Here is a 26,250-nt window from a genome sequence, read left to right on the forward strand (position 1 = left end):
CACAAAATGATAGTATGAGGTCAAGAGACAAGTCTGTCAATGCCCAGGAGACCTCAGCTGAAGCAGAGTCCACGGTTGTTGCAGAGTCTTGCTCTTTAAGGAAAACGTCCTTCAATTCTGATGAGTCTGAGAATATTCACCAAAGGTAAGTGTTATTTGTCGGGCAATCTGGAAGAGATCTCTGCTTAGTCTAACCTTTTCACCCCCCGCTTTTTGTTGCTGTATCAGAAGTCAAATCAACACCTGAGGGCTCATCCTAATTAAAAACTCTGATGCCAAAACAGTCTAATGTGTATGTTCATGGTACTTAGGATAGGTCATTTTTTGGTAATTACCAACATTGCAGGATTCTTTTTTCCAGGGTGAATTCCTCATTTTTTACCCCCTTCTCACCCGACCCAGGCACTTCTCAAGTAATCCCATATTTTTAGCTAATATTGAAACATTAATTCCACTGAGATATTACTGTAGGTTTCCATATTATTTCTTCTGCCATGACCCAACGCTAATGTTATATTGTGCACATCTTAAGTGAAAGAATACTGTCAAGTCAAAGGTAAATTTTGTAAAGCAGAATTGGATAAAACTTTTTTATATGCTCTTAGAAACTAGGATTTTCAGTTCATTTATATGCATATTCATAGAGAGGTCCCACTGAGGCCAATGGTTCTTACTTCCTGGTAAGTGTATGTAGAATTCCTGGTAAGTGTACGTAGAATTTACTAAATGTTTCTTTGTGTTTTTTTTTGTCAACCCTGACCCTACAGTAAAAAGCAGAAAATAAAATAAATGGGAAACAGGTCATGGACAAGAAAAGTTACTGTCATTTATTTCATTGATGATATAGGGAAGGTCGGTGTGTCTGGATGGCAACAGGTTCCTGATTTTACAGTTAGACATTTTGATCTAATAATGTGTAGGATAAAGACCATGTTTCTTGTTACATGCACTGAATAGCTGATCTGCTGATATGTCTGTAGGACCATTACCATGGCCTGTTCATGTTTCCCCATATTTTGAAGAGGTGCCATTGAGCAAAGTGAATTTTCCAGCTAAATTCTGGAGGTTTCTGCTTGTGAGAAATATCTAAGGAATTCTTAGGAAAGCAAAAAAGTGTAATTATGCTCACTCCCAGGGCTTTTTTTCCGCCGGAATGTGGTGGAGCGCAGTTCTGGCACCTCTTGAAAGTAATCAAGTGTCTGGTGGCCCCACTCCCTGATTCCATTTCCTCCCCATGTGCAGCCTAAGGTGCCCAGCTCTTGTGGCACGCTGCGCCTCAGTAGTGGCGAAACAGGAGCGGGCCCCACACCCCAGCTTGCTAGGGAGGGGTTGCCTTTACTGCCGCTTCTTCGAATGCTTCCCCCCACCCCTGGAGGCAGAAGGTAGCCTCCCTGCCCGTGAGGGCACACCAAGTGGCGAAGCAGCAGGCATGGCCAGTCGGCGCAGGAGATTTCCTGTCCTGGGCATAGAGACCAGGCCCTGGTGCTTCCCCTTCCTAGTGCTCCTCTGTTCCAGCCCTGCGCCCAGGCAATCCGAGCTCATGGGCTTGCTTGGGCCAGTGGTGTGTGTGGGGGGGAGAGGTGGTCACCCCAGGCACAACATTTTTAGGGGGCGCCACACCAAGGAGATCCTGCACTGCATCCGTGGGAGATTGCCCACAGTGCCTGCCGTGCTGATGGGGCGGCTGGCTGCCGAGCTGGCCCTCCTGCAGTGGCTGCTGGCTGAGGAGCACACTGAGCTGGTGGCAGCGGTACGGGTAGCTGTGCCAAAGGGCTGCCCGGGACGGGACAGGGAGGTAAGCAGGCCTGAATCAGAGTGCTCCAGGGGGGGCATCTGTGCCCTGTGCGATGACATCACTTCTCGGAAGTGACATCATTGCACAGCCCTGGGAGCGCATGCACGTGGTGCCAGGGGCGCCACCTCCTGCCGGGAGTTGCCCTGGGTGCTGGCAACCCATGCTACGCCACTGAGTTCCACCACCTCTTTTCCCAGAGAAAAAGCTCTACTCATTCCCAGCTAGAAATCTCCCATACCACGTGCCATCTGCCTTGCCTCAGGAAGGGTACAAGCCCTGTTGGTCACTTTGCGAGCGAACAAAATACTCCACACAACAAAGTTGGCATGAAGTTGAGGCAGGGTTTGTTATAGTGCTTTATAAACAGAGGTGGGAATTTGAAGAGGTTTCTAAAGGGTTACATGATCTACAGATTCCTCAGATACAGAAACATTAGACCAGGAGAGCAGCTCAAAGGTATGAATGATAACTTCTTAACAAATAATTCTCAGCTTCATGGAATATCCGCACATTGATGAAATAATACTCTACTGAAATTACTTTAGCGGGAAAATAGTAACGTCCAGTAGCACCTTTAAGATTAACCAACTTTATTGTAGCATAAGCTTTTGAGAATCACAGCTCTCTTCATCAGATGATGCTTGAAAGCTTATGCTACAATAAAGTTGGTTAGTCTTAAAGGTTCAACTGGACTCTTTACTATTTTGCTATTACAGACTAACACGGCTAACTCCTCTGGATCTAATTTAGTGGAGTTATTCTACGAAGAGCTGTTGATCAGTGCTTTAAGAATTTTTAGAAGACATTGCCATGTGGAGTTTCAGGTGGGTAGCTGTGTTGGTTTGTAGTAGAAGAGCGAGATTCGGGGCTAGTAGCATTTTAAAGACCAGCTAGATTTCCATGGTGCGAGCTTTTGAGAATCAGAGCTCTCTTCATCAGATAGAGAGCTTTGAGTCTCGAAAGCTCATATCCTGAAATCTGCTTGGTCTTTTAGATGCTACTGGGCCTGAATGTTGCTGTGTGTGTTGAAGTCAATGAGTAGCACACTTGGTCTGCGTGGTACTTGACAAAATGGGTGCAGGGAGCAGTTCCTGGCCTGAAGGATCTTACGTTTACAATAAAGAGCGGCAGGACAGATTTAGTAAAAAGATGTACACTAGTCTACCTTTTATCTATGATTTTGATCACATTCTAGGATATATTAAGCCATCTTGCAGAGTTTGGTTCATTTTATCCTTTTGAAAGGGCTTCCAGAAGCCTTCAGGCAAGGGTGTCTTTATAAACCAAAAATAATTACGATCATTACATTAATAATAATGGATGGATGATTAAACTCTGAGAAAGTGCAACTGTGCAAGCCGTTTGGAAGCCTTTTTGAATTCCAGCACTGCCTGTCAGCAGCCAGTTATCAGCTCTCAACTGGGACTGGGTTTACTAGCCACGTTGTTTCTCACTAGCTAACTGTAAAGCTCAATCCCACCACAATATTACCTGTTGACTATTATTATAAATCAGAGACTATAATGTGTTATTAGATCGGACGGAAGCATTTCATTCTACTGGCAAGGTGCATAACATCATATAAAACAGAGTCAACTCTCAGTCTTGGAACCTTGCTACTTATGAAAACACCCCCAACAATTCATGGTTTGCAGTTATGGACCTGAAGGTCGCTTTTTTCATATAGCAATCCACCCCTTCCATAGGAAATACTTTAGATTTACCTGTAACGGACAGAGTTATCAGTATCAGGTGCTGCTGCTTGGCCTAGCTACAGCCCCTAGAGTGTTCATGAAATGTATGGCCATAATAGTGGCACATTTACGTACCTTAAGGTGCTCCGTATACCCATATCTGGATGACTGGCTGGTGTCCGCTCCCTCCAGGGAAGTGTTGCAAAACCATGTTGACCTCATTGTTCGCACCTGCCAAACTCTGGGACTTCTCATAAACTTCAGGAAATCCAGTCTGACGCCTTCTAGGAAGTACAGTTCATTGATGCTATCCTTGACAGTCAGGCCAATAAAGCTTTCCTCCTGGCAGATTGGGCTATGCATATTAAAGCCACGTGTAACGATTTTAAGTAAATGTGTGTATGTGTCTTTAAATGCTTGGTGTGGTATAGATGAAGAGTAGGGGTGAAAGAGAGGGATGAGGGAGTGATATGATTGGTTGATGATTGAGAGGGTGGGCGGAGTGAAGGCAGTTTGAGACTGAGAGTGGAGAGAAAATATTTAGTCAGGGAAAAGCAGGCAAACTGTGTGTGCGCTTGAGAAAAGGTCTTACTTGTAACTGAAAAAGAAATATTGAGTCAGGAGAAAGCAGGCAAGCTGCGTGCAGCCTGAGCCTGCTTATGTTGTCTGAGAGAAATATAACCTGTGTGGAAACCTGAACTGTGTGTTTGTGAAAGAACATTCAGTCAGGGAAAAGCAGGCAAACTGTGTGTGCCTGAGAAAAGGTCTTACTGGTAATTGAGAGAGAAATTAATATCAAAGCAGGGAAACTGTGCAAAGCCTGAGAGATCTATGTGACTGAGTTTAAGTAAAGTAACTTTAAGAACTGAGAACTATTCTTTTGAAACCAAGTTTTAGAAATAATATGAAACCGATATGCTTCTTATAAAAATAAAAGTTTTTTTTTTAAATCCCAGAGTTATTCCTATATCCCATTCCTTTACTCAGGGCCACAAAATAGCATGAAAAGCCTGATCCATGGGCACGTTAATAAAAGGAGAAATTTAAGTTATTTTGGAATTTAATTCCTGGTGACAGCAATCTACCAAGAGGGGGCAAGAATAAAAGGCTTAAAGACCAAATCTACCCAAGAGAAAGAAAGGGTCGTAACACCACAGTTAAACAATTTGGTGCCTATAGGTTCCAATTGGCCAGAGCCATTCAGACCTTGTTGGGTGTCATGGCAGCAACTACTATGGTGACTCCGATGGCCAGATTGTACATGAGGAAACTGCAATTGTGGTTCCTTTTGGTTTATCATCCAGTTGCTCACTCGCCAGAGAGCAAGTTTACTGTCCACATGGTGGACTTTAGATGCCCATTTACTTACCGGTATGGACTTGGGTTCCAGAAAGGTAGATGTCACCATTATCACCAATTGACATCTGGGTGGGGGGCTCACTGTGGTCAGCTCCATACCTATGGTAGATGGTTAAGACAAGAAAAGGAGTTGCATATTAATGTGCTGGAACTGCGGGCCATTCGTTATGCACTTATCTCGTTTGCAGATATTGTACAGGGCAAACATGTGCAAGTATTGACAGACATTTAGCGATGTATTAACAAACAATGGGGCACTGCCTCAAAAGGACTATGCAGAGAAGCTATTGTGACCTGGGAATGCGCCATAGCTCATGGCACCAGCCTCCAAGCCATTCATATCCCAGGAACGTCCAATATTACTGCGGACACCCTAAGCAGGCTGGATTCGAACAACCATGCGTGGTCCATAGAATTATCTTACATAAAAACAGTGTTCTTGACTTGGGGTTTTCTAGACATAGACTTGTTTGCTATGGGGGAAAACAAGAAAGCCCCGCTGTTCTGTTCCAGATCCGGTAGACTCGATGCCTCGACAGACCTCTGTTCCAATTGAAAGGCCAAAGTGGCATCAAAATTCCATGTGTTACAAGAAATAGTATTACCTACCTTTTTCCAGGGACAATCAGGGGAGGCAGAAAGAGCATTACATCCTTTAGGTATAAAAAGAGCTATTCTTTTCTATATAGACTGTACTAAACCTTTTAGGGTGGACTCTCACCTCTTTGTCTGCTTCTCAAGACCTAACAAAGGGAAAAGAGCAAGCGCTCAGACCATTGCAAGGTGGGTGGTTCAAGCAGTTAAGTTATCAGTATGTGAACTTACCTTGCCCATTAGAGGTTCATGCACACTCCACAAGGTCACAAGCGTCTTCTGTGGCGTTGTTGAAAGGAGTGCCAATCTAGGACATCTGCAGAGCTACGATGTGGTCGTCCGCTGACACCATCAAACATTATGCTCTGGACATACTCGACAGGAAAGAGGCAGCACTGGGCACAGCTGTACTCCAGTCTCTCTTCCTTTAAGAACAAGCAAGATCCACCACCCAGGTAATCAGCTTGTCAAACTCCCATGTGGGACTGCACAGAAAGACCAACAATGAAAAACAGCGTTGCACTTACCAGTAACTGTTGTTCATTGAGGTCTTCTGTGCAGGCAGACATACCCTCCCTCCTTCCCTGCTTAGGCTCGTCTACTTACCTGGAGAGTATGGTGGCGAAAGAGGACTGAGGGTCAGAGGGCATCGTGCCTCCCTAGAGGGCTGTTTTCGGCGGGAAAACAGCCACGCAGGCGTTTTGGGGAGGCAAGGGCGCCCTCTGGTGGTGAAAAATTAGCTCTAAAAACCTCCAATCGGCAGGCCTGCACGTGTAGTCCCATGTGTGCCTGCACAGAAGATCTCAATGAATAACAGTTACAGGTAAGTGCAACACTGCTTTTAAGGATTATGTTTGACTATTTCCTCATGTACACCTTACAGTCATCCCCCACATTTAACTTCAGTGTGGGGGGCACATTCTGAAACTGATGGGGGGACAAGTTAAAAAACAATCCTTGTGTTTGATCTCTGCTCTCCTTTCTCTGATCATTTCCTTCACCTTTGGTTTCTTTTTGCCTTCCCTGCTATGCCTTTCCCTATCCTTTAATTCAGCCTCCTCCTTCCACTCAGTCACTTCACCTTCAATCTTGTATCCAGCTCAACAGCCCTCATCATTCCTCTCTCCAGCTCCTCAACAGCTCCTCTTCTCGTTTCCCCTCCCATCACCCCATTATCCTTACCCTTGCAGTGCTCCTCTCCCCCCATCTCTCAGAGCCTCTGTTCCCTTCTATCTTCCTTGCCTTCCCGCCTTTCCTTTACACCCTTCACTGGTCATATCGCACCCCACCTTTCCTGCTTCCTGCTTCCCTGCCTTAGCCTAGTTCCCCCCTCCCTTTAACTCCTGTTTGCATTCCCCTCTCCTCCTCCCGCATTCCCCAGCTTTTGCTTCCAACTCTGTGCCCGTTCTTTCCCCCAGTTTCATATTTTCTTCAAAACATACCTCATTCCCTAAACTTCCCCCTTTCGCCACCTCATCCCTTGTCCCCCTTCATCTCTCCTAGCCACCTACTCCATATCATTTCCTCCCACCCAGCACTCTCTCAGTGCCCCCTCTTTTTTCTCGGCTGCTCATTCAGTGCCCTTTCCCTTCACGAGTGATACGTAGGCAATTGCACTCTTTGCCGAGCCCCCCCCCACACACCTAGCAGCAAAACACAAGGCTGACCCCCTCTGTTGGGGTTGCTAAGGTCACCAAAATGGTAGCTGAACTCTTGTGGGATTTCCTAATCTTGGGAGAGTTTGGGTGCCCTTTTGGTCACCATTGCAGCCTTATCAGAGGCGGGTTCCTCATTCAGTTTCACCACCAGGCCTGTGCATGCTCCATCCTGATGTTTCCTCGGGGAAGGGTGTGTGTGTGTTAATCTATTTTGTGGGTCATGGGAAAAGACATATTTTTCTGTAGAACCTCATGTGACCTTCATGCCTGGCCCTGTTGAGCTCCTTTCGCTAGCCACATGAGGGCCAGCACTGTTCAGGTTCGGTGATGATGTTTCAGGGCTGCTTTGATTCTGACAATGGGTTCTGGGTTGAAGGGCTGGCTGATGCTGCAGCAGCACTGCCCACTCAGTTATATGGGGGTTCACATCTGTCTGCAGTTGCAGAAAGAAGTGCTGTGCTGTGTGGGAAAAGTGCATATACACAGAGGATCTCGGTGATTCTTCCATAACAGACTGCCATAATACTGGGAATTATTGCAGTCATGTGTCACTAGTATGCGTGTATATTTCTCATTCCCATGTGCAGATGCAGAAAGATGATGTGAAGATTCAGATTTATTTCTGTTAGCATACAGTGGATTTGGGATAGTTTGGAAAACTTGCCACTTCTGGGTAAGTTATCCCTTTGAGCTACAGTGAGTGGATAATAGCTGAGTTAAGAAATCTGCTTACAAGAATATCTAGGGTCACAGTCAAAGTATTTGGAGAATGCCTAATAGGATTGCTGTCATAGATGGCCATTTGGGATTCTGTTCTACATGAGGCTTCATTACTTTTCAACTTAACATCCATCATTTACACCGAATCTTTTCCAAATGATATTAAGGAAATAATTAAAATACCAAACAGACATTTAAACCATCTGAGATGCTGTTCTTCTCCTCCCAGACTACCATTTTCCCCATCTTTGGCAACATTTTACAAACAGATAGATTTTTGTTTATGATCAAAGACCAACAATAAAACGTACATGAAGTTGCAGAAATTGTATATACAACCATTACAGAAGGAATATTTTAAAAATTTAAAGCAGAAAATACATAACACTAAATTGTACCTTGGTAGACTCTGACAGCTGCACAAAATCCAGCCACTCTGTTCTAGATTCCAGGCTGAAGATCACCTAACAAGAAAGAGGTATACCATTCTTCCAATCTTCTCCAGATTTTTTGGAGGAAAGATGAGTCGTCATAGAAGCGGCAGTGCAGCAACACATGATTAACCATTTCAGTTTCATGAAGCAGCATGCCATGGTATCATCCTCCTAATAAAACAGACAGAAGAACTTAGAGATGAGCCAGAGTAAAAGCTATCCTGTGTTTGGGAATCGATAAATTAGCTAAATAATTTGACAACACCCATTTTTAGTTCTGAGAATGAGAGTAATTTGCCAAAGAACTTAAATGGTGTTGAAGTTCGATATCCCAAATCCTTTGTTTGATTTCAAGTTTAGCTTTTAAGTAACCCAGTGCTATTAAGCTGCTTGGGGAATATCCAGTGGAATGGAATTTCTCTGAAAGAGACCTTTTCCATTTGGAGTGAAAGGTGTCAATTTATGTTCGAGGTGCAAGACCCACAGGAGAAAAAACAAGTTTCAGCCAGTAATCAATCCTGTGTGTCCATGCACAAGCTGCCAGAGAGATTAGACCCGCTTCAAGATGCAAAACTGTGTTAGGAACGCATCGGGACTGCTGACAAAGGCAACTTTGATTTCGGGTTCCTGACAGCAAGGCTGACTAGTTTAAAACTATAAAATGTTGCCTACAGTGCACCATATATACCTGCTTGCATGTTCTCTTTCTCTTATATTATGGCTTAAAGAGTATTATTTATAACATCTAATCATAAAACTCAGGCATGTAGACATCACCGATCCAGCTATGATCAACAACGGAGTTTTCCAAAAATATTTCCCACCATGATAATATTTTGTTTTAGTTGAACTGGTTCAGCATGTCTAATCGGGGTTTGTATCAGGGCTTGAACATAATAATTTGCCTAACAAGTGAATAAGGTATTGTCTTAGGCTACTTCGGGGTAGCCCCATAGGGCATAGCTCTCGCCACATGGCTTTCCTCATCACGCAACCCGTCAGGTGCTTGATAAGTTCTTCTTGGGCAGCTACTGTAGATACGTGTGACGTGCTCATGGGCTAATAAGTTCTTATTGAACAGCTATAGTGGATAGATACTGATACTTCCTATAATAATTTTCAGTGTACCATTTTTATCTCGGTTTTCCATACAAAGCCATTTGAGCTAAGTAACCGTTGTGGTCACGCGAGAATTTGAATCCAGTGGCTGTTCCTGGATTCTTATGTCACGTACCCATCTGTTTCATTTATAGTAGAGTGGGAATAGATTTATGAATCCTCCCTGGCGAAAATAAAGCATTCTTCAAATAGGGGTGGTGTGGGAGGATGAATGAAAGAAAAAAAAAGAACTTCGAGCGAAGCCAATAATTGGATCAGTTAATGACTGAAAAAGAAATAACCGGTAACGTATTTTCTCCGTTTCCCTCTTTCCCTCTTCATGCCTTGCTTTCAGAATGAGAAAAAGGGCAAGACAAAAATGTCAACAAAAAATTAAATACTGTACATATTTGCTACTTATGGCAGCCTTGCATTTGGAAGAAACGTTTGAGCTTTTCCTTCCCAATAAAAAAAAATTATTACAGCTTTCTGTTTCAAAAGTCTTAACTGGTCTCCATTGTAAAAGAATGTGTACACCAGTGGTGCTGGTGATGGCTTATAATTGCAAACCTTTTCTACGAGATTTGTTTCCATCTCCTTCAAGAAGCAAATGCTTTTCCTTCTGGGAGTTTGTAGCACTTTTTTTGTGATGGCTGCTTGAGAGAGATGGAGGGTAGGTCACTCAAGCATATCTGTTTGATTTGCAGGGACGGACATTTCAGCTGGCCTGATGGGACTGGTCATGAGGCCCAGGTCCTAGACAATACCAACAGTTGTCAGTTGTCCACTAACTTCTCCTTTATGCTTGTGTGGGTGTACTTGGCTGGGCAATTCCCGACTGTTTGGGGGCATTATACCAGTTTGCTTGATTTTATACCCAGTTTTGGAACTGACCTTGACCTGATTGCCCACCTTTGCTGGGAGAGACAGGGAGACTGTGACCCTATTTATTTAATTTATTAATTTCATTTAAAACATTTATATGCCACTTTTCAATCCAAAATAGGGTCCCAGGGCAGAGATTCTGCTGGACTTCTCTAGACTTTCAGTACTAACAGCCTTGTATCGTTCTGGACTGTTTTGCAGAGATGGGTATCGGGGAACTGCATTCTGGTGGTTCCATTCCTGTCTAGTTCACTGGTATTATCAGTTGGGGGTGCTGTGGGGTTCATCAGAGCTTGGTCTTGTTCCTGCCATAGAGAGTGCATCAGTAGTGCACAGCAGTGCCCTTTAGTTACCAAGTTTATAACATTTACCATTGATCATGGCCTCTCCCCACACCATACCGAACCACTTTTTAATTTGTTTTACAGCTGGGCCCTGTTGAATGGGCAGATCAAGTGGAAATTAGAGGATTTCAGATTTCAACATCTAAGTTGTTTGTTTTCGACCACAATGCAGAAGAAAGTTTTCTAGTACACCACCAATTTATTCATGGTCCCTCACACTGTTTGCCATCTATCTTGCAACTTGGCAGCGTCTAGATTAGACTACTGCAGTGTGCTCTATATGGGGCTGCTTTTGAGAAGTGTCCAGAAGCAACCATTGTTGCAACATGCTGCAGCCAGAATGTTGACTGGAGCCACTCATAGGGACAATATCACTCTAGTTTTGTTCCACCCACACTGGCTCCCATTTTCTTCTTTGCCCAATTCAGAGTGCTGGTATCGACCATTAACGTTCCATACAATTTGGGAACAAAATACCTTAAGAACTGCCTACTCCGTATGAACTTAACTGGTCACTAGTCATTTCCAGTGGCCCTGCTTCAGGTGTCCCCATCATTTGAGGCCACATGGATGGCAGCTCCAGAACGGGCTTTCTTGGTAGTGGCACCAAAACTATGGAATTCCATAAAGATCAGGCCTATAAGATATTATCAGAAGATCAACTAAAGGATTTTGAGAATAAAAACCCAGAATTCTGCTGCACCAAGAACGAAGAAAAGGAGGAGCCGGAGGGGGGGGGGGAAGAGGAGAGCATTGCAACAGCAGTTGCACAGAGAGAATTGCGTCCGGGACCCAGAAGGGGGAGGAAAGTTTAATCAGAATTTGAAATGTTTATTCTCTGTATGATTAACCACTCCATCATTATTCTATGGAGCTATTTTTGTATTATGACAGTATGAAGGGAAACATTGAAGTGTAGTGTTTAGTGTTTGTAGTTCATTCCCCCCCCTTTTTCTTTTTCCACTCCCCTTTGTCCCTTCCCTCTTCCCTTTCCTTGTGATAGTCTGGTGTAGTGTTTTGTAGTTATGAAAAATAAAAAAATTTATAAAAAAAAAAAAAACTATGGAATTCCTTCCCCAGGAGATTTGCCTATCCCTTTTTATTATTGTCTTCTGCCAGCGAATGAGGACTTCATTTTTTATTCTGAGAACATAAGAAATGACAGAGCATGAATGCTGCAGCCTGCATGTTTGTTTAATTACAGTATGTTCCTCTTTATATCTTTTATGATATAAGTTGTAGAGCAGTGTGTGAACAGCAGACAAGTTTTGTAATAGAGTAGGACCATGGATAGCTTGGCCAAATCTCACTATTCCAGGAAGGGATGCAACCCCATCAAAGTCAGTTAAACGGAGTATGCACCACAAATGAGATCTGAATGTGTATCAGAAAGAGGGGGATCAATTAGCACCCCCCAAGCTGCAAAACAGCTTTTCTCAGGGAGAATGAAAAGCCTTGCAAGACATGCTGATTCATCATTCCATGGTTAGCTCTGTTGTAAACCAAGAGTACCTCAATTCTTGTCTGGATTGATCTTCAGGTTATTTGCTGCCACCTAGCCCAGGAATGACTCTAAAATCTTGTTCAGGGCACCCACTGCCTCACCTAAGTTTGTCGAAAAGGAGAAAGAGTTGCGTGTCATCTGCATATTGATGACACTTTCTCCAAACCTACAGATGGTCTTTCCCAAGAATTTCACAAAGTTTTGTTTATTATTTTATCTATTTAAAACATTTTAGGCTGCCTTTCCACCCAACTTAAGGTCCTCAAGGTGGTGAACAATTAAAAACATTAAAGCCAACTTTAAAAAACACATACACATTTGAAGCAATTAAAACAACAATTAAACAAAACACATATACAAGGAAGGCCATAACTAGGAAATCCCAAATAAATCACAGGATGGTGGCACAGAAGAGTACATCTTAGGTTTTACATTTACATTTAGGTTAGATTACTCCAATATGCTTGACGTGGGGCTGCCTTTAAAGACTTTTTGGAAACTCCAGTTGGTGCAGAAGAAAGCTGAAAGATTGCTGTATGGTACACATCATGATGTCAGATTTTTTAAAAAAAGTTCATTAGTTGCCAATTTGTTTCAGAGTACAATTCAAAGTATTGGGGGTTACCTTTTAAAAGCCCCAAAAGCATGGAATCAGGGTACTCAAGAGATTGCCTCTCCCATGTCAGAGGCCTCTCCCATGTTTGAAATGAGAGGGATGGCCATAAGAGAAAGGGTCGTTCCCCCTTGTCTGTGCAAATCCCTCCCTGCAGCCACTCCCCGGGCACCTTTCCTTAAGCTTAGGGACGGGCTGAAGATGGACCCCAGGTTTTTGGCTTTTAACTCTCATTTTATTTAATACTTATTTACTGCTGCTGTTTTATTAGTGAATTGTATTGAGTTTTATTTTTGTATTATTTTCTTGTTGTGAAGTGCCTCAGTAACTTCGGTGAAGTGGCAGTCTCAAGATATTCTATAGAGTTAAAATAGAGTCATATTATTGGCCACCACTGGAAGCACATTGCTAGACTAGATGAGTTCCTTAATTCGATCTAGCAGAATGGTTCTTATGTTCACACCAGCAAGAGTTAGACATCACAGGCAAGAGGATTGCTCATTTTTTCTTTCAGAGAGCCAGCACTGAGCTCAGAAACTTCTTGTGTGCTACCCTCCTGTGATTTAACCTGTATATAGTACCAAACCATTCTCCCTCTGAGGCAGAGGACATCTTGATGGGTGATTCCCACCCTCTAGTCAGGGAGGCAGGAGCAAGTTTTCTACTTCCTGGCCATTTCCACACGGCTTACCTTGTTCCGGAAAATAACGAAATCTCGCGAGAAGACGTTGTTATTGCGCGAGAAGACATGATAACAGCGTCTTCGCACGAGATTTTGCTGTTTTTCGGAACAAGGTAAGCTGTGTGGAAATGGCCCTTTACTGAGACTCTGAATTCTTCAGTCCAAATAGATGGCACTCTTGTTACAGGTAAGTGCATCCCTCCTTTCTTATGCCTCCACTCCCCCAGGACAAAAGGAAAAGGAGTGTAAACCATATTCTTCACAGTGCCAAAAAGAACGGAAATTGGAGGGTGATACTAGACTTAAAATATTCAACAAGTTCATAAGACTTAGGCTTCTCAGTTTGGAAACAATGAGATCCTTCACATAATCCCTACTAATGGAGGGCCCATAGCACAGTGGCAGATCACCTGCCTTGCATACAGAAGGACCCAGTTTCAGACCCTGGCATCAGTTGTTCATGGATCTCAGGGCCAACCTACATTAAAGGAGTACCTTAATGTACTAGATCTAATGGAAGCATATCTCCACATTCCGATCTTGTCCAGGCACCAAAGACTCCTCCATTTCTGCGCAACGGGGCTTCATCTACTGTTCAGGGTACTTTCATTTGGCCTCTCTAGGGCACTGAGGGCCTTCACAAAGAATTTGATCAACCCAGTGTAAAGCTAAGGGAAGAAAAGCATTAATCTACATACTTACCTGGGCGACTTACTGATCAGGTTAAGCTCTGCATGCCTACAAGTTTATAGTTCCTGATCAACTTACAGAGAAGCTCTTTATATTCCAAACAGTGACTAGAACATCTGGAAGCCCTATTAGAACAACACACAATTGTTTGTTCCTAATTGAAGCAGTGGCAAAGAAGAGAAAGGAGATGTCACAAGGGATCATAAAGGCCAGGTATTTATTGATGACATTTGCGAAACTGATGGGTCTACTGATTCCGAGTATCGACACCATCCAGTGAGGTCAACTACATACAAGACCCTTACAGACTTCTGAGACCCTTCCAACTACAAATTATGAACAAGAAAGGTCTTTCCATTCAGTTCCCCCTCTCAGTAAAAATAAATAAATAAAATAATATTTTTTTTTGAAGCCTTATATGGTGGACAACTATGACCAGCCTTCTGCAAGGAAAGCAACACTGCATTCCAGTAATGGAACAGGTTCCACAGACCCCAGTCCGTCTGGATGGGGAGCTGCACTAGAAGGTCCACCAGTGCAAGGTCGATAGTCCAGCAGTGAGATGAGACCCTCTGTCAACCTCCTGGAGCTTTGGGCAATTTATCTAGCCCTACTACACTTCAGACCACAAATACTAGACGAACACGTTCTAATCAGAACAGACAGCATGTCGACCAATTTCACCAGGCGCTTCCATCCTGAGGCCAAAGTAACCAATGCGTTGACATCACAGTGGCTAAGCATTCTGCTGTTTGCCTTCCAACCACTCCAATTCTCCTGAAGCCAATCTGGAAGGATAAGAACAAAACCAGACAAAAAAAGTAGAAATCATATTGGTAGCACCCTACTGCCCTCAGCTCCCACAGCTCTCTGCTCTTCAACAGCTGTCAACAGTTCCACCACTGACTTCTCCAATATCTCTGGATATGCTCCAGCGATGCCAGGTTCCGCATCCACACCTGGAATAGCTGCATTTAACTGCATGGAGAGTGAGCGAGGCTCTCTCGGCTAGGTTATTCTCAAGAAGTAACCAACATGCGACTGGCCTCTAGGAGACAGTCCACTAACAGGATATATAATGCATCATAAAAAGCCTTCACAGGAGATGCAAAAGAAAAAGGGGTTAATGTCATGAAACCCAAAACCAGATCCATTCTATACTTCCTACAGGTTGGTCATGCAAGCGGTCTCAGATCCTCAATCTTAAGATGTCAGGTCACAGTCTTAACAACAGTACTGTCACGGTACTAGTCTGAGTCTGTACAGACACCTCACATATGTAGCTCCGTCTAGTGTGATACTCTGAAGGATCCGCCACAGGTTCACCAGTTTCTGACACAGAAAATGCATACAGTACTGCATGCTGTTACCTTCCCACTAGGAAGACAGGAAGTAGTCTACAGGTTAGACTACTGTAACATGTTCTACGCAGGGCTTCCCTTGAACCTAATCTGGTGGTTACAGCTGGTGCAGAATGCGGCGGCATGTGTTATCATGGGCTTGCTGATGCATGAGCATATAACATCGGCACTGTGTCAGCTGTACTGGCTACCAGTGGAGTACCGAATCAAGTTCAAGGTTTTAGTATTAACCTATAAAGCCATATGCGGACTGGGACCAGCATATCTGCAGGACCGCCTCTCCCCATATGAACCCCAGAGGACTCTCCATTCTAGTGAGAAACATCTGTTAAAGGTCCCTGGCCCCAGGGAGGCCTGCCTGGCATCGACCAGGGCCTTTTCGGTCCTGACCCTAGCCTGGTGGAACGCTCTGTCTGAAGAGACAGGCCTGGCAAGATTTGTTATCCTTTCGCCGGGCCTGCAAGACGGAGCTGTTCCGCCAGGCATATGGACGGTGCTAGGTGGAGCCCCCGGGCTGGTTGATGAGGGATTGGGCCCTTCCCACCACCAATACCCCCATTTTTAAAAACTCTTTAATGCAGAGGTGCTCTGAAGTTGATTCTGTGCCGCTATGTTGATATTTACAATTGTATTTTAACTGTGTAAATTGGATGTTTTTAGAATTGTTAACTATAGTAACTGTTATATATATTTTAAACTTTATGTATTTTGTAATCCTCCCTGAGCCTGCTGGAAACCTGGGGAGGGCGGAATAAAAAATCAAAAATAAATAAATAAATAAAATTCTAGAGTGTCGTATTCATAATTATGATGCTATAGCTGCTTTTGGAGTTGCCAAAACGGAAAGAAAGGGTGACTCCCACTAGGAAGACAGGAAGTAGAAAACTTGTTCCTGCCTCCCTGACTAAGGGTGGGAATCACCCATTGAGATGTCCTCCTTTCCTCAGAGGAGAAGGACCCTTCACGGTGAGTATCCAATGGTCCGTTCTCTTAACATACCAGGAAGTGCATATCATTTGGGACTAGTTAGATAATAGTCCTCATTTGCCTTTTGTTACAAAGTTTCTGAGAACATACGAAATGGCAGAGCGTGAATGCTGCGGCCTGCATGTTTGTTTAATTACAGTATGTTCCTGTTTATATCTTTTATGAGATAAATTGTAGAGCAGTGAGTGAACAGAGGACTAGTTTTGCAATGGAGTCGAACCAACACTCTTAAATCAATGACACAACTAATTGAATTGCTTTCTTTTACAAAAAGGTACAGTTTGTACAGAAGTTCAATTAAACCATTATACAACTTGCAAATGCTTATCATCAGATCCAATTCTTTCCTGTAATATAGTCATAGAAACAACAGTGCTTACAGTTTATCTATTGGAGTGTGTAAATGTGGACCATTGGATGCAAGTTAGCTGCCTGGGCTAAAACACCAAGCCAGCTGCCGGTGTCTTGTGTTGCTTCATTTACATGATGTCTGTGATCTAGGTGTGTGCAGTAAAATAAATCGGTACTTTTCAGATTTGAGTATTTTGGAATACCATATGTATTCTGTATTCCCAATATTCAGGTTTAAAAATACCAGTATAATATTTGAATTTGGGTTTTATTCAAAATTCTGAATATATTCAGATTCATTATTTCCTTTGGGGGAAACTTTCTGGGTGGCTGGAGGAGCCATTTTCAAATAAACTACAGCAAAGTTGCAGGGAACCTAGTCCTGCCTGTCCACTAAAGCCCCCTCCCCTCACGTTCAAGTCAATTAGGTTAAGAGACCCATTTCTATTGGCCCCTGAAATGATGCCATCAGTCACTTTCCATTATTACCTATGGAGTGGGAAAACCATTATCCAATGCTTTCTCCAGGTCAAAGAAAGAAACATTAAAAAGAGCCTTAGGTAAACACAAGAGCAGCCACGCTGGCCAGGCCTTTCAATGCCAACCAACAAAGCCTAACAGAACCAATGCCAAACCAGAGAAATCCCAGCAGAAACAAACTGAAGCAAGGGATACTGTTACAAGCCTGACAGAACCACTGTCACTCACAGATGCCTGGCATATCCTAGAGCCAATGCAAGCCCAACGGAACCGACGTCAGACCAGAGAATCCCAGCACCCAGACTGGCCAGTAGTACGAGGGCAGCCAAGCAGACTTGGCAATGGCATGTCAAGCAAACAACACTGACACAAATGCACACACAGTAGCAATGCCGCCTTTCCCCCTCTTCTTGTAGCTTGGGAAACCTGCAAAAAAAAAGGGGGGGGTGATGCTGCAACCTTTAAAATGCAATTCCTGGATATTCCCAAATATATCAGGATAACTCAGGAAAGTAAACAATGATTTATCCAAATATATCCAAATAAGACATGTCTGGATATTCCCCAAATAATACCAAATAAGTATTTTTCAGGTATATTTTAAAACCGAATATACCAAACCACTCCTACAACAATCCTGTAAAGTAGGCCAGTATTATTTGGACCACCCAGGGCATTCCTTGCTGGTGTGAACCAAGCCCATCCCATCAGTGGATCCATGCTGTTAATTGTTGTATTATATCAGCTCCCACAACATTTTCCTGTTCTTCTCGTTACTGGACTTATTTCAAGTGTTTGAAATTCATTATTTTGTAATGGATAGCTAGTCATATGTACTTGCTGTTTTGGTATTTTTCCAAACTATCAATATGGCTTTGACTTTGGTCACCTGCAGCTCTTTTGCAGTCGTCTTGCTCCCTTTTGGATATACAAAGGCCCAGCTCCCATAGTGCTGATTTGACAAAAATTGTGTTTTTTAACCTTTATTTTTGTTTCCAGCTGATTAAGTGCTGCAACAGAGAAATAATATCCTGTGACCTCAGTTTAGCGAAAGGTTGGTCTTTGCTGTTTCAGGAATCTCTGCTAATCCGTCTGTTCCTTCAAGAAATTCCCAAGTGGTATAATTTCAGCACCTCATATTTTATGAGACGAGGGGCCTAAAGTTTATCGTGTTCTTTCCTATGTCGAAGACAGTGTGTGAGAAAGTGCCATTGGTTATGTTTATCTGGCCAGTAAAACACTATCAGAAAAAGGCCTTGTGTTTTGCTTGAACGCTAGCCAGATGAGGCCTGTCAACAAAAGGAAGGCCTAAAGTGGCAAGGTTCTCTTCTCAGAGGAGGACAGAGAAGGTCAAGAAGGAACATTTTTCAAAAAAAAAAGTCTGTTATGTGTGGGGCTAAAAATGCAGGTGCAAAAGGTAGCTTTAAATATATTTCTGTGTTATGAGTCATTGGAGCAGTCTTTTACATGGCCTGTCTATCTGCAGATGTTGGAAAGACTTGATGACACAGAGAACTATATGAACATAAAACCAAATTTGAAAAATGGGGATGTTAGGAGGTGTACACATCAAAAAATTAATTTTAATTTTGTTTCCTAATTTTAGGAAGCGTATGATTATAATTTCCTCTAAATTGGTATCATTTTAGAAATGCATTTCTGGAAACTTTTTCAGATTCAGGAATATTGGCTATCCCTATTATGCTTTCTGGAGTAGCTTTTTTTTAAAGCGCATGGTACCAAAATTTCAGGGAACCCAGTCCTTACTCTCTGGTAAAGAATCCGCAGTGAATTAGACAAAAGGATCCAATATTATGGATCCTTAAAAACTGTGCACCTAGCAATCCTTGTCTACGTTATTTCGTATGGAGAAAATACTTTGTTTTCTCCAGGTTGCCTCATTGAAGACTTTACCCCATTACTGTCAAAATTAGAGGAAAATTTTGACAGAGGCCCACTGCAGAGAGAAAAAAGTTCCTCCTCTTCCTAGCCCTGATTGGCTGATTGGCAGAGGCTGGCAAAACCACATGCACAGTTTCACTTCACTCGCTGTCACGGTTGGAGTGTCAAAGAGTGGCAAGTTGACCTTCCGGAAGATCAGCATCTCTGCTCTTGAGGGGAGCAGACATGAATGGTGGGAGCTTCAGCCAACAATGTTGCCCATCTGGGAAAAGACCCATTCACTCTGTTTGCTAGTGGAAGGTCAGAAGAGGAGCTCCTGGGCCACGAGAGGCAGACCTGGCCACACTGTCTTCTTTTGGCCTGGTAAGTCAATGAAGCAACTCAGGATTCTGCAAGGTAGATCTTCACCATTGATCCTAAAGGTTTTTTGCCGTTCTCTTGGCATAGAACAGGGGTCAGTGGGGGGGGGAGGGGGGAGGTAGCTGTGAACTTCCTGCGTTGTGCAGGGGGTTGGACTAGAAAACCCTTGGGGTCTCTTCACGCTATATGTTTCTCTGTTGCTTCATGGCCTTCCCAGCATAGCTCAAATGGCTGCAGATTGCCCATGCTCATTCTAGGTGAGGCATAAACGTGGTTATACCTGCATTACCTGCTGCCTGATGTGCATCAGCCTAGACCGTAGTATTAATTGCTGATGTGCATGTACCGGGTTACATCAATTATTCTCTCACTGCTCATTGTTTCTGGCATCTTAAAACCAAAATGATGGTATGTGTGAAAATACCTAGATCGCTGGGTATGTTTGTATACCTAGAGGCCACCCAAGGAGCACAAGAACACATTCTATAAACATGTGCTTTGGTACTAAACAGGTGAAGGAATATGCCAGCTTTCAGTTACTTCTTGCTTTGATGTTGAGATATGTTTCTCTTCCCACTGCTAGTTCATCTTTCTTAATGACTGCGTCTTTAAGTGCTTTAAACATTTATTCATAAGATGTAGACTCTGATTAATTCCCCATTAATATAATTCACGCTGAGAGCAACATACAACTTTTTGCAAGTTCTGATTTTAAGATGGGCCTATTCTTTTTACGCTTCTCATACAGACAGTTATTACAGTCACCTTGGAAGCATTTTGAAATTTTACGTAGCCACCATTTATATGAACTGGAGCTTCTATATAAATACCATCAGTATTTTTGCATTGCATTGCAGATGTCACTTTTTAGAGCTGTCACCATTGCCAGAGTTTCAGCAACCACATGTTAGAGCCACTGTACAAAGGTCTCAATTGACACAAATCGTTACACTAGCTTGGCAACAAATCCTATGGCAACCCTATGTGTTCTCAACCCTGTGGCAGTAAGCGTCTGTCTTGTAGCCCCTTACTCAAAAAGATTGACGTACTTAGGCACTGCTTGCTTGTAGAGGTGCACACAGTTTGATGGAGGGGCACAGTCTGTTCACTTTGATGAGATGGCATTTGGTAAGGCAGAGCCAAACTTTTCTTCTTTTTGTTCAGCACGGATGATGGCGAAATGATGGACGTTACATTTGAAAATTCAGAGACATTCATTGCTGCTCGGCTGGAACAGACCTTGGCTGCGTTGGATAAAGAACTAGCAGGTAGGTGTGTTTGTGCTGCCGAAAGAATGAAGAAAAGAGGAACACAGTGGCAGTCCACCAATTAAGTCATTTAGATGGCAGCCAAAATTAGAGACTCAGAGGAGGTGATAAAGAAGCTGTAGTCCAAACCCTCCTACTGCAGAACATCTCAACACAAGAGACAATTCTGCTTCCGTTCCTAGCCGCCTTTTACCTCTTTAGGGCACTGTAACGGAGGCTTGTATACAAGCAAAGGTTGTCACTGAGCATTATGCTTAGGGAGCATAGGAAGAAGTTAGGACAAGCCAATAAACTTGTTAATACTATTATTTATTCTGATCATTATGTTGAAAAGATATTAAGTATCTCTTGACAGAAGAAAGTCAATAGCTTCAGACAGTCAAAATGGTCTATTGGCATATCTTCAATAGAGTTGTACAGTGAGAAATCCAGCCCTCTGCTTTCGGTTACAACACAAGACTGCTATCTACAGATGTGACGAAGAGTGCATGTTTTACCTTCTTGCTTAATCTCTACTTTGCAAAGAAAACTCCGAAATCCCTAAATACGGTTGGAGAAAAGAGGGCTGCCACAAAAACCCACTTCTGTTCAAATGCTATAGTGTGTATTCTATGTTAGCCACAAACACATCCCTTTGATAACCATTCACAGTTGTGCATCAATGCCTGTGTAGTATTTTCCAGTCCAATGATTATTAACATGAGTTAGCACCTGAGAACATCATGTGAGATTGCATAATACATATAATTTGCTTTTTTGAGCTTTCCTGGAAATCTAGATAGCTAGGGAAATAAGCTGCGTGCATGACTCATCTAGATTACATTTTCATGAGTGTCTTGATATGGGAATTGCTTTATTTTACTTGGTCTCAGTGCATAGGAAGGGAAAGACATCTTGGAATAAGTTTGACATGAGTATGCAAGTAAAATAGTGCTTTAACTATTAAGGCTGCATTTAAGAGAACAGCAGAACTGCACAAATAACTTGTTGCACAGAGTGGAGCTGTTTGCTTTCACCTGTCACATGGCGAACAGCTTTTGCACCCATGGAGTTGCATATGCAGCATGGGAGCTGCTGTTTAATGTTCAAAGCTGCCCCTCCCCAGTGTGCGTGCTCAGATGTTGTCTCCGTTAATATTTTATAATATATCAGAATGCCAAGGTACATATGTTACAAGTTTTTGAAAGATTTTGTTGATATTCTTCATAGCGATGGAAGGTATGCATGAAGATTCTGAAAGGGGTTCTGTATCCAGTGAGACAGATGGTTCTTTCCCACAAAATGCTAAGGCTGCTGAAGATCTCCCAGCTGCTGTGCCAGTGACAATTATAGATGAAGTTCCAGAAGTTGATACCAGAATCCACTCTACGAGAGAAAGAAGAGATGCTTTGCTTTCCCAGACGCAGACAAATGACGGTGTTCCAGTCAGTCTCGTTAACCCAGGGAAGCTGTCCAATGAAAACAACAACGCTGGCTCTTTCAGCAAGGGATATGTGGACAGGGGATCTCTGAGTTCATCTAAGAGTGTATTACAACAGCAGTCACCTGATCCCGAACTGAGACATCAAAATGAGGAAGAGCAGAAATACGAGTCTGAGACGCAGGCATCCTGGTTGGAGAAAAGGGACACGGAGGTGGTCTTTAAAAAGGCTTCTGACCTCAAGCTTATGAACAAAGTGGATGGCACAAAGGAGAAAGTGAAATCACCGAATGAGCAGAATGCCAAGGGAGAGCTTCCAGGCAAAATTAAAACTGAGCTGGAATTCAGGCTAGCATCCTCACGATCCACTGAAGATAAGGAAGCTATTCCGCCACCATCCTTGTGGTGCAGCCGTGTTCACAATGCAGTAGCAAGCTATGAGCCCAAGACAGGCCTAACAACCTTTAAAGTTGTTCCTCCCAAACCTGAAGTGAAATGTTTTGACACAGATGCATCTCTGTCCACTGGTGCCATTAAAATAGATGAGCTGGGCAACTTGGTGACTCCAAATCCTGTGGGGATTAAAAAGGTTGCTGCAACCTCGCCTTCTAGTGAAGCAAGGGAAAGCCTCCTTGGGAGAGCCAAAGCATACTGGAGGTCAAACTCTGTAGAAAAACCGCTTGAGGAGTCCCCAGTAGGTTATTCTAACAAATCCCCAGTTGCCCCTAATTCCAAACCCCTCAGTAAAACGTCTGAAACCCAGCATGACTGCTTTCCAAGTCTGAAAGTGGCAACGACGCCACCAGTTGGTTCACAAGTTGTTGAAAATAATTTGGGTCCTGAAAAAACGAAGCCACCCCTTCGTGTCCCACAGTACCCAATGAAAACACCAACTGCCCCAGTAGTTAACAAGGATAAGATAGAGCTACCATTTCAGAAGCCCCAAAGAAGAACATCAAGCCATTATGTAGCTTCTGCAATTGCAAAATCCTTGGATCCACCCCCGTTTAAAACCCATCAGGAAAGACATGACAAGGGAGAAGAAAATAATGATCAAAGGGGGGCAAAAACTGATACGGAATCCCTTCCTAAAAGATGCATTATTGTGGCCAAATACTGCCCAGAGGAACCACAGCCAGCAAGAACAAATGAAGGTTATTCAAGTATCTTCAGCTGCAGTAAAAATACAGGAAATAAATTACCAATTGGTGCTCAGTCCAAGATGACAAACAGTACTGCCAACAGTAAGTCACTGAATCAGGCCAGTCCTGCTAACCACTACAGAAGGAACTTCAGTGCACCGTTTACCACGGGCTCTTCTACAGATGGCATCGCAGAAAAGGAGACCGGTGGCAGCTCCATACAAAATATAATTGTTCGAGAAACATCGCCTATATTCTATCAAAATGGGGAGCAGACTGGTCCGACTAGTCCCCTCTCCTTCCTTAAACCATTTAATGGCCCCTCATCTTCCATCACTTCCAGCTCCCTTGTGAAGTCGAGTAGTGGGCATACTGTCAACAGCGGATCGCAGGAATTCAGTGGCACCCCTCTGGTTAACCAAGTGGCTTCTGAGAAAGAAAGAAACCTTGGAAGTGCCTCTACCAGGAATGGACAGGAGCCTCCTATCAGGGATGACAACATCTACAATGTCTTCGGGCCAAAGAAAAAGTTTAAACCAGTCATCCAGAAGCCACTTCCCAAAGACACATCGCTTCACAGCGCTCTAATGGAAGCCATCCAGACTGCAGGAGGAAGAGAAAAACTTCGAAAGGTAAGATAACCCAGCTGAGATCAGTGTTGAGTACTCTAGGATGCTTAGCACTTCCTGTAACACCCAAAGCTGCTCTGAGAGCCAAACTACAAATGACGTCTTACACAGGTTGGACACTAGTCGGCTTCCCTCAAGTTTTGATGGGAAATGTAGGCATCCTGGTCTTGCAGCTGTAATGGAGAGCCAAGCTGTAAAACCAGGGCGCCTACATTTCCCATCAAAACTTGAGGGAAGCCGACTAGTGTCCAACCTGTGTAAGATGTCACTTGTAGTTTGGCTCTTAGATTAGTTAAAATGATAAACCTGGCCTTTTTACCTTAGCAGATACCTGTCTTGTTTTATAACAGCAGCTGTACGCATGGTATTTTTAAAAATTTATATTAGCAAGATACTGCGGAGGCTACTGTCTGTTCTGCACGTACTGTGTGTTATGAAACAGCAATAACAGCTGCACTTGTTTAGAGTAGGAAGATGGATACAGGTATGTATTGCAGAGAGAGAGAGAGCATTAGCTATAATTAGCCTCTAAGACTAACCGTGTCCTCATGAAGGATAATGTAAAAGATTTAATCACACAACATGTTGTGGCAGTGGGTACTGCCTTTGGTTCCAGAGAGTCTGATTTCTCCTCTCTGATCAATACATCATTCATAGAACCAACGTTTACACACAATTCATATTTAATAATCAGTGGCATATGAGGATAAAGACTAAAATGTTAGGCCTTCCAACAGAATTTGCACAGAGATGTCACAACGAGCTGTAATTAAACGGAGATTTGCCGTGGCAGGCTCAGACACTGTTTGTTATGCTTAGGCACCCTTCTCTTGCTTATGCCATGCAATTAAGACTTCTTGGTTTGAGAAGCTTTGAAGCAATGGGCAGGGGGTTGGACTAGATGGTCTGTATGGCCCCTTCCAACTCTATGATTCAATCTACAAGGGATTCCAAACTGGGGTTAAATCAAGGCTTAGGGTTCTGGTTTATCAGAGACAGGCAAACTCCAGTTCACCAGGCAGCTGCATTTGGACATCATATGGCCTGGAAGCTTGTTTCAAGGCTTCTCAAGCCCAAAAGCCCTAATCAGGCTTTGTGCACAAGGGGGGGGGGGCAGGGCATGCATGGAGACAACAAACAACATTTATGCCCTGCACAGCAAATTTCAGTTTATTGTGTTGGGAGTTCAGCTGGGGTGATCTTCCAGATGCTCAAATTATCTACATTTCCAAACTTTGAGTTAAAAAGAGAGATTATGTGCATTTGTTTTATCACATTTTAGATTTCAGACAACACTGTAAATGGAACTCAGAAGAAAGCTTTGGTTTTGGAGCCGGAGAATGAGCGCTGTGCCCTCCTGGCCGCCATTAGAGGTCACAGTGGAACCTCCAAGCTGAGAAAGGTAAAGGCAAAAAGTTTCCTTTCCGTGGCTTGTTTATCCCTTCTACTGTACCGTATCAGTGATCTGGAAATGAACGTCCCATTGTCATGAAAAAGCCCAAAGAAAACAGATCAGTACAGGCGTGGTTGCCATATACCTTTCCAGTGAGATGGAGCAGATTCTGCACTCACTGACTTTACTAGAGTTTCACCTGTTGCAACTGAGGATAATCCTTGTAGTTCAGAAGGTCACTGATGACTTGCTCAAATGAGAGAGTTGTAGCAGAACGAGGCTTGCTGTAACTCAGTCATCTGTTCCTGGAGCCTGAGAAATACCCGTTCATTCGTTTAATCATTCATGTATCTAGCTTGCTAGCTCCGGGGCACAGCACAGGTCACTGTGAAGAAGCTATGCTCTCAGGATGGTTACTCTTATATCATAGTTTCAAGTGGGTAGCCATGTTGGCCTGCCATAGAAGAGCAAGGTTTGAGTCCAGTAGCACCTTAAAGACCCAACAAGGTTTCCAGGGTATTGGCTTTCAAGAGTCAAGCTCCTTTTGTCAGATACCAAAGGGAGCTTTCACTTGAAAGTGTATACCCTGAAAACCTTATTGGTCCTAAAGGTGCTACTGGACTTGAATCTTGCTATTATATCACTCCTTATGGTTAGTAATTTTTTTAAAATGCTCATTTGTTTGCCTTTCGACTTCAGTCTCTTCTGATTTAAGGGTCATTTCACACATAAGGCAGAGACAAACCCAGGTTTGCCATCAAGTGTATATTCAGCTGCCAATGCGCTCTCATGAGTGTATCTGTACAACGCACATTTGCAGATACGCATTTTAACTTAAAATATCCAAGGTGTGAAGCAGCTCTTAATGCATTAAACAAATGTCATTG

At 43.2% G+C, this 26,250-nt stretch overlaps 1 protein-coding gene across 3 annotated transcripts in view; it reads left to right on the forward strand.

The window, feature by feature from the left end:
* COBL (cordon-bleu WH2 repeat protein) overlaps positions 1-26,250 on the forward strand; it is a 238,094-nt gene that overhangs the window by 194,268 nt on the left and 17,576 nt on the right. For all 3 annotated transcript variants that reach the window (XM_054990870.1, XM_054990871.1, XM_054990872.1), the window contains 4 exons: positions 1-145; positions 20,676-20,779; positions 21,989-23,973; positions 25,253-25,372. The exon at positions 1-145 is cut by the window's left edge and continues 165 nt beyond it. In XM_054990870.1, coding sequence (XP_054846845.1) covers positions 1-145; positions 20,676-20,779; positions 21,989-23,973; positions 25,253-25,372 — 2,354 coding nt within the window. The remainder of the gene's footprint in view (positions 146-20,675; positions 20,780-21,988; positions 23,974-25,252; positions 25,373-26,250) is intronic.

This window comes from Eublepharis macularius, chromosome 11 (genome assembly GCF_028583425.1).
Source record: "Eublepharis macularius isolate TG4126 chromosome 11, MPM_Emac_v1.0, whole genome shotgun sequence".
In the NCBI taxonomy this organism is placed as follows: domain Eukaryota; kingdom Metazoa; phylum Chordata; class Lepidosauria; order Squamata; family Eublepharidae; genus Eublepharis; species Eublepharis macularius.